Source organism: Terrapene carolina, unplaced genomic scaffold (genome assembly GCF_002925995.2).
Source record: "Terrapene carolina triunguis isolate 2854851 unplaced genomic scaffold, T_m_triunguis-2.0 Scaffold68, whole genome shotgun sequence".
Taxonomy (NCBI): Eukaryota; Metazoa; Chordata; order Testudines; family Emydidae; genus Terrapene; species Terrapene triunguis.
In genome coordinates this window covers 51,386,043-51,395,505 of record NW_020664419.1, presented here as the reverse complement: position 1 = coordinate 51,395,505, position 9,463 = coordinate 51,386,043, and the positions used below count along the sequence as shown (strand labels likewise).

Here is a 9,463-nt window from a genome sequence, read left to right as displayed (position 1 = left end):
CAGCTCTTTGTAGAACCGGCAGCTCGTGGGCTCAGCACCGGAGCGGCAGTTTGCCTCCCTCGCCTTGTGGTAGGTGTTCCGCAGTTCCTTCACTTTGACCCTGCACTGCAGTGTGCCCTGGTCATGGCCCCTTTCTGTCATACATCGTGAAATCCATCTGTAAGCAGAGTCAGGATGAGCTCTACCCTGACATCTGGTGGTGAATTATGGCGAGTGTGGAAAAGAACTCCAGGGGCTGATCTTATTTGCATAGGCACACCCACTCGCCTGGCAGGAAACACAGCCACTGAAAGTGGTTACTTTGGCTGGTGTGGGATCCCCAGTTTCTCTATTATTGGGGCAGGAAGAATAAAGTTTTGTTACCCTGATTCTGTGAATCAAGGCCAGTGGAACTGTTGTATGACAGAAGGACTGAGTGAGTCCTTCACCATTACCTAAGTAGCACTTGCTTGACAAGGGGCATGGGTTACAAAACCCAGTGAATTGAGAGAGGATGGGGACAGGTATTTGTACCTGATGGTATGGGCCCCCTCTGAGGGTCCGAAACACCAATTGCACCACCTCCTCTCTCCACTGTGGAATGTCAGAGCTAACTTTGATTCCCTTAGGAGTCTAGTTACAGGCTGCGGAGCTGAATTCACTTTGGGCCAATGGTGCACCAGCACTGGGGCTCCCCTACTATACTATGAGCTGAAATCACAAAAAGAGCTGATGTTATTAAGAGCTGAAATCACTGAGTGCTGTGTTAACTAGTGGGGGAGCCTGAAGCTATATTGCTCAGCAGCTGGCAGAGCAATTTGTGGGGACGACTGGAGGAGCAGCGAGTGGCGTGGAGCCTTGCGGGGCCGGTTGGAGTGGCCTAAGGAACGGCGAGCGGAGCTGTTTGCGGGGACGGCTGGAACGGCTCACAGGTCGGTGAGCGGAGCGGAGCGGAGCGGAGCGGAGCAGCTTGTGGGATGGCAGGAAAGTGGACTGGCTCGTGGTAAAGGCTGCGGCGGAACCCCCACGGAGAAACAGACGGCTGGTCAGCCTCGGATCACGTAAGGTGCCCCTTAACACCCTGCGTGCCCCCCCCCTTTTACTCTGGGACTGCACTGACCAGGGACAGAGACTTTGGGGGTTGTTGGACTTTTGGGACTTTGGGTGGTTGCTGGACCCAAGAGACTTTGGGGGTGTCGGACTTTGGGGACTCTGGGTGATTTTTGGTTTGCTGGATTCAAGAACCAAAGGGAAAGGACACAGCCCAATTTGCTGGGGTGGGTTTTGCTCATGGTTTGTGTTGTGAATCCTGTTTGTGGTGTTTTTTCCAATTTTATGCTGATGTCGTTTACCTCATGTTATTAAACATTTTCTGCTACACTCAGACTCCGTGCTTGCGAGAGGGGAAGTATTGCCTCTTAGAGGTACCCAGGGGGGTGGTATGTAATTGTCCCAGGTCACTGGGTGGGGGCTCGAGCCGGTTTTGCATTGTGTTATTGAAACGGAACCCCTAGATACAGAACCCGGCCCTTGTTGCTGCCAACTAGATGGGCAGAAGGGTTACACATCCGTAGGTATCATAATTCCTACGTCTGGAGCGCAGCTGAGACTGGACAGCCGTCTCTCCCCAAATGCTGATGAGGTCTAGCAGTTCGGCATTGCTTCAAGCGGGGGATCGCTTGGTGCGTGGAGCGGGCATGGCCACCTGGAAAGATGCGCTGAGACCATTGCACGCGTCACCGAGCAAACAGGAAGGGGACTTTCAAAATTCCCAAGGAATTTAAGGGGTGAGAATGACAGTTGGTCACCTTAGGGCAGGGCAGTAGAGTTCAAACCGATGACCAGAGAGGCAAGAACAGGCAATATGGGACACCTCCCAGAGGCCAATCACAGCACTGTAATCGACCAGGGTGTCTACACTGGCACTGACACACATTGAAATTTATTGGCATATTTATAATATTTATGAACAACCACTTTATAATAGAGGAAGGATGGTTCAATGGTAAGAGCACCACCCTCGGATTTGCAAGATTCTGGTTCAATTCCCTGCTCAACCACCGATTTCATGGGTGACCACAGGCAAGTCACTTAATCTCTGTGTACCTCAGTTCCTTATCTGTAAAATGGGAATAATAGTACTGCCTCAAAGGGGTGTTTTGAGGTTAAATCCATTAAGGAGTGTGAAGTGCTCAGATACTGTGGTGGCAGGGGCCATATAAGTACCTATGATAGATACAAGTATAATTATAAGAGTGTCCACAGGGTGAGTGATACCTGTGTATCTAGAGATATAATTATGTTGGTATATTTCCCTGTGTAGACAGGCCTAAAAAAACAACTCAGCTGGAGTTGAGGTGCTTTCTTTCTAACAGTATTTTCAGGAGTGTGGGTTTTTTGTTTTTGTTTGTTTGTTTTTTTTAATTGAGATTGTTATACCAATACAGCCCCTAGCATGGAGGCAGTTATACTCATAAAAAGTTTTTCATACGGGTATAGCTTATTCCACTTTCTGTATGGTAATAGCTATACCAGTATTAAAGTAGCTTGTACTGATATAACTTTAGGTCCACACTGAGGGGTTAGTATACCAGAATAATTAAAGCAGTACAACTTTTGTGTGTAGATGCATTTAGGAGCCTAACTTTAGGGACCCATTTTTGAAACTTTTGACTTTAGTCTTTTTATCAGGAATTTTTATAGGTAGATCGCACTGTATTTATTAAGTAGCCCTAATTCATGTTTAAATTGTTTTTAACGTGTCATTGTATGTCATGGGATGAATGGGTCTTTCTTTAGAATTAGCAAAAGCCACTTCAGCTGGGCCTGTTTACTTTTTCAAGTGCTCTTTTTCAAGGATGTTTGTTTGAATTAGGGGGATTACTCGGTTTTTTTAATCTTAAACTTTGCTCTTGAAAATTCAAGAGGTGGATTTTCCAAACCCCAGGGATAAGAAAATTATCTGTCTAATGACACATGTGAAACTCAATATAAGATTTTATTATACCTTTGAAGAGATTTTGAGAGATTATTTAAAGTGAAACTGCTAACCTCTGCTAAGTGCTTTCAAATGCAATGAGGATGTGGGGTAAGCAGCAGTTTTGGATTCTGTACTGTTTATTTGATATAGATAGGAGGCAGTCATAGTTGGACAGGAATTGAAATAGGACTCTACATGAATATGTGAGGCCCTGCAAAAACTAGGGACAGCCCTGCTTCCTTAGTTACGTCTGAATATTCTGAGTTTTGGGTTTTTTTGAGGCAGCTCTGAGGGCTTCAGAGTTCCCCCAATATCCTGAGGTTAGTCCGGTATGGTCAGTAACCCCAAACTCTCCCTTAAAGTTTTGGAAACCTCGCATTACAGAAAAATTGCTTACAGAAAAATTGCTGGGTTTAGAGAAGTTGTACCACACATCAGCCATTTACAGAAACTGTTTCTTAATGACACTTCGTCTTCAAAAGCTTGTTGGGATTGTGGGGCAGTTGAGTTCCACAGTTCTTTGATTCTCAAATACATATGGTCCTGGGGTGATGAATCGTAATCATAGAGGCGAAAGTATGGCCTTTCAAATTATCCACATTTCTGATGAGGAAATGTATTTCATTGTAGTGGATTAGACCAATTCCGCACAGGTGTTATTTTTAGTTGCCTCAGGTGCTGCATCTTCTCCCAGGGGAGAGACTAATTTATTTCTCACAGTTGATAGCTTAACAATTGCTGGATACAAGACACACATTATTCTCTCTTCAGACTGTCCATGAATGTAGGCATTCGGTTTCTCAATCAGAGGAGTGTTTGTGGTCTGAATCTTTATCTCCGGATAGTAGCGTATTCAAATAACTGGAATGAAGCTATTTCATAAAAGAAAACTGCAATGATGATATCCCTGTGTTGCCTTCATTTGGTACTAACGTGGAGACTAATAATGAAAATTATATTGAATGGGACATTTTATATGTATATTAAAAGCAGGAGAGAGACAACCTGAGAAACACACAAAACACAAAGGCGTGACAACTAGCTGGGGCTCAAACTAACACACTAAGAATTTTTTCCTTGACTACTAGGTTGTAAACCTATTTTTTGAAGTTGTGTGTTACTACCGTATATACTCGTTCATCAGCCAAATTTTTTTAGTAAAAAAAGGGAAGCACCAGAGAAGGGAGTCGGCTTATGAACGGGTATAGGGAAGGAGAGGTGGGACACAGCCCCTCCCCCCAACAGAGGGAGCAAGGAGAGGCAGCACAGCCAGAAGGGAAAAGGTGGGGCCAGAGTCTCTCCGCTTCTGGCCACGCTGCTCTCCCCACAGCCTCCGAAGCAGCTGCAGCTCTGGGGCTGGCAGGCTGCAGCCGTGCCGCTCGGCCCCGCCCCCCAGAGCAGGCTGTGGCCACACCGCCCGGCCTGCCAGACACGCTGCGGCCGTGCCACCTGACCCAGCCCACTGGAACATGCTGTGGCCGCGCCGCCCGGTCTGGCCTGCCGGAGCAGACTGCAGCTGTGCTGCCTAGCCTGCCGGAGCAACTCCAGCCAGGCCAGAGACATCCTCCCCTGGCCCTCCCCAGATAAGGTGGGAAGGGATGGGATGGGGAGAGTGTGGGGGTCCCAGGCTAGGGGTTGGGTCATGTGCAGGGTGGTCACAGTCCCCTGACTTCCAGCTTCTCCCCCCAAAAAAATTTCCCCACGAGTTGCTGTCCCAGCCCGTCAGGGTAAGCAGCTGGCACGCTGGGACACTTTGTTTACTTAGGTTTACCTCTGTGCCTGCGGACGCTCAAGGTAAATAAACCATCTCGGCCCACCAGCAGCTTATCCTGATGGCCCAGGAGCCAAAGTTTGTTGACCCCTGAATTATAGGGTCGGCTTATGAACAGGTCAAAAAATTTTTCCATTTTTTACTTATCCATCTTAGGGAGGTTGGCTTATAAACGAACCGGATTATGATCGAGTATATACAGTATTTTGTTCACTATTTTATAAATGTAAACACAGCCAAACCTGTCGTAAATAGCTACTCATGGGATTGACAAAATATGGTTACTTAAACAAAGGTGTTCAGTGCTTAATTTGTAATGAAAGAGGTGTCAGGGCTCAAGCAATTAGGTGCCAGGACTCAACCAAAATTTTTACTTTCATAACTGATGCGGCAAGTCCAGAGGTGCCAGGGCTGTGAACTGCCAAGCCTAGAGGTGCTTGGGCTGAGCCCTGGCACAAATAAAGCAATGGAGGTGTTCTTCTAATTAAGCTGGAGGAGCCTTTTACTCCACCTGTACAGTACATTTGGGATATAATCTGGGTTGGTCCCTTCAGACGTGAGGTTGCTTGATAAAGGCGTTCTTTTGTATAGATTTCAGTGTAATCTTATTAGAATACTTCATACATCTTGTTTTTCTTACTGCATTTTAGGTTTGTCAAGCTCACGTTGTGGCTACTGTCTACCTACAAAATATACACTATTATTTGGATAAACATTTGGATACTTATACTTCCTAGATCAGGATGCCTTTCAAAAGCGGATTAGAATTAACTGAGTTGCAGAATATGACTGTCCCTGAGGATGATAACATCAGCAATGATTCAAATGATTTTACAGAGGTAGAAAATGGCCAGATAAATAGGTGAGTATTTTTCCACTGATGCTGTCTATCCTGTGAAACACACTGTTTAAAAACAGCATTCTAATTTTCAGTATATCTCTTGAATTATTCATTACTGAGTCATGCTCCATTTGAAAATGTAATTTGAATTTCATATGTGACATCTGTTGGGCATAGGCTGCAACAGCAGATAAAGCAAACAGAGTAGCAATTTATTCATCATTTTGAAATTTTCAAATGAGTCTAATAAAATGCATAAACATATAGAGTAGCAAAATGCTAACATTTCAAAATATCTGCATATACAATACAAAAAACAAAATAATAATATTAGACGGACAAACATTTTGGGCAAAGATATAGGATTTTCAATAAAGGCTGTTCCACAATCTGATGTATGTAACCACAATGGCCACAAAAATGTTCTTTAGGCTTCTGTGAATTTATAACTCATGCTGTTAACAAGAAATGTAGATCATATCATTCTGTCTATGTTTAAAACTCTCTGCAAATGAGAATGTATATCAAACCTTTGCTCCTAAGTTTGCAATAGCAAAAGCCTAATAGAAAATGCTCTTTTAGAAAAAGTGACAGATTTATAACTAAGGTTCAAATTTAAATGTAAAAAAAAAATTCTCTGCTCAGCAGTTAAAGTAAAATACAATTATTACATGATTACTTAAAAATTATTATAGCGTTTATTTTTATATAAACTTTTTGTTAATTTAATAAAATGGAACAATATTGTTTCCATCATAATAAAACCTTCCAAGCCTTATTACAAGATAAAGAGTTAAATTTTCAGGTTTTGAATAGCCTTCATATTTACGGTAAGGTTCTGCTGTTGTACTAGAGTGGCTGGCGGTTTCTGTGGGTTTTTTGAGCTGGAAACAAAGCTCCTCTCTGTGCTCCTTATTACACCACATGCAGAGTTTTTCAGCGAGAGCACCTGAGTGCCATGTAAACTCTTCCCAGTCAACGGCCTACATTCAGCAATGTGGCTTAAAAAAGACATCAAAAGTATACAAGTTCCAACTCACTAGAAGCCCAGGGCCAAATTCTATTTTATATGAATAAAAAAAATCTGCATAGTGAGCATTAAAATGTGAGTTCTCCCTCAGAAAGAGGGTGGCTGATTTGCACCTCATATGTAACTGGAAGGGGAATCTGCTGTCTGCCCGCAACAGATCTCAGGACTCTTGACATTGACATTGCAAATGTTTTTCTGTCTTCACTTCCTGTAACTTTCTGAAAATGAACAGTTTTTAAAATGTATGAGAAATGAAATAGTTGTTTCAGATGTAGATAAGCAAAGTCAGACCAATCTGATAGATGTGAGTCAAATCTGTAAAACTAGCAATGGGAGTAAGTACATTTTAACAGCAATATATGTGTCTAAGTTTGTCTTGGTTTAAGGGATAAACTTATAAGGGAATTATACAGGAGAGATGATGACTAAGACTTTTCAAGATATTTTCCATTAGAGGTGTATCCTTCAAGAACCACAGACGGAGCACAGAAAATCATTTTTAAAGAGAACCCATAAAGTTAGTAGACTAAATGCATCCCCCATTTAACACCACTGAAGTTAGTGGATATACAGTCATCTGAATATGGCCCATAGTTAAAACAACACCACATTCTCATCATGCATTGCTAGTAATAAGGTCATAGCCAGGGTAGTGAGAAGTGTCATAGAACTTTACATTGAAAGGTGCAGAGGTATAATATAGCTAAGGCTTCTGATTTAAGATTTTAACCAATAAACACTGATTAACCCACCCACCCCCATCCCCCGATACTAAAAAAATAAATAAAATGAATAAGTAAAGGAAATCAGTGTTTATCCAATAGATACCAGAAAACCCCCAGAAATAGTTACTCAATTCATGCTGATTTCACCCCTTGTGCAGTTTGTTTATATAGGCAATGTCCCTGCTCCCTGGCTTGTATTTAAGGGCCTGTCTCCTTGGAGCAGTAATGCAAACCATGGGGTGTGATTTCTAAAGCACATATTAATTGGTTTGTGTAGACTCTGCTGGTGTGCACAAAAGGTTCCCTAGTGTGCTCTAACGTAGTGCTGCTTGAAACAGTACTATGTTAAAATGCACCAGGGAACAAACACTAAATGCTAAACCAGATAACAAGGATGCAAAGGTTAATTCATTTTTATACATATAATAAAAATGAAAATAGATCCTTTGGGAAGTACCTGAAAAAGATTCTCATTACAATATCAAAAAGAGCCCCAAAAACCTGGATTTTTGGACACGTACATAGAATTCAAAAATTGTTAAAAATAAACCCCCAAAAATGAGCCCCCAAAAGATAAAGCCCTAAAGATAGCCCACAAGACTTTTTGATGTATTAATATAATACATGGTTTGATTCAGAGTTTATTACATACACCTCTACCTCGATATAACGCTGTCCTCGGGAGCCAAAAAATCGTACCGCATTATAGGTGAAACCGCGTTATATCGAACTTGCTTTGATCCACCAGAGTGCGCAGCCCCGCCCCCCCGGAGCACTGCTTTACCGCGTTATATCTGAATTCGTGTTATATTGGGTCGCGTTATATCGGGGTAGAGGTGTATTTACAGTTAAATTAGAACTGTATGTCCCTGACCTGAGGATGTTAGCTCATCGAATGCCTTGAAATTGTAGGGAACTGTTGGGGACGATATTTTTTAAGTAAAGCCATCCAGAGTGTTTTTGGTTTGGTGTTTGTTAAAAGAATCACCTAAAATTATCTAAAGCAAAAGGTATCTTTGAAAAGGGGTGGCAACACATGGTTAGGAAAGAAATTTGCATAATGGTTGATGCAATAGTTAGGGCCCAGAGATCCATGTGTAAGTTAACAAGGAGATCAGGGACACTGCAAAAACTAAACAACCAAGGGTTACACAATCTAAAAGATTTCAGCAGAGAAAAGAAATGGGAGAAAATAAATGCAAGAAATATAACTCCAAGATGGTGAAGCACAAAGGCAGGGGACAGACAGAAAAATAGCAGGATGACAATAGATTTCTAATGTGCACATTGTGATGACAAAGCAAAACAGCACGTGTGAAGAGAATGGAGGAAGAGAGTTATATCACTCTAAATAGCAGTTCTTCTGTTAGTGCTTTCCTAAGCTAAACTAAACTGAACTTTACAGGACAATGAGCTAAATCATTGGCTTTGCCAGGACCCTAGAATATGACTTTGATGGAAATACTAAAGCCCAGATTCTTGGCTACACCCATGGAGCACGCAGTGCAGCTCAGGAGGGGGATGTGCTCTCCCCCACCCTGGGCTGGCTAAATTCAAGGCCAATCCCGCAGTTTAACTCCAGCTGCTATTGGCTCCTGTATGGCAGCCTAGGATCTACAGGGCATAGGAACGTCCCAGTCATGCTTATTTCCCTCAGCTGTACCCCTTATACCAGGAGCAGAGAAATTGGGTAGCTGTACAACACTAGAAGATCCCCTACAGTGGGATGAGCCTCCCATGGCTGGATTTGTTGTCTTTATGGCTAAGATCTACCAGCAGGCACACCATTCCAGAGGATCAGGACTAATATGTTCTGCTAATGTGTATGCAGATTAATTACTATCCTGTCTACAGAAGCAGTACTTCTCTTTTACTAAAGATCCAGGAATAGCTTTCTATATTTGTTAGGTCTGGTTCTGTTCTCACACTAGTGCAGGGGTCGGCAACGTTTGGCACGCGGCTCGCCAGGGTAAGCACCCTGGCGGGCCGGGCAAGCACCCTGGCGGGCCAGTTTATTTACCTGCTGACGCGGCAGGTTCGGCTGATCGCGGCCCCCACTGGCCGCGGTTCGCCATCCCGCGCCAATGAGCATGGCGAGAAGCGGCGCGGGCGAGCGATGTGCTGGCCGCGGCTTCCC

The 9,463-nt window shown here is 43.3% G+C and overlaps 1 protein-coding gene across 1 annotated transcript in view; it reads left to right on the top strand.

Moving 5' to 3' along the window:
• Positions 1 to 5,390: 5,390 nt before the first annotated feature.
• SLC38A1 (solute carrier family 38 member 1) overlaps positions 5,391 to 9,463 on the top strand; it is a 29,181-nt gene continuing 25,108 nt past the window's right edge. The window contains exon 1 of the mRNA XM_026648959.2: positions 5,391 to 5,592. Coding sequence (XP_026504744.1) covers positions 5,474 to 5,592 — 119 coding nt within the window. The 5' untranslated portion in view covers positions 5,391 to 5,473. The remainder of the gene's footprint in view (positions 5,593 to 9,463) is intronic.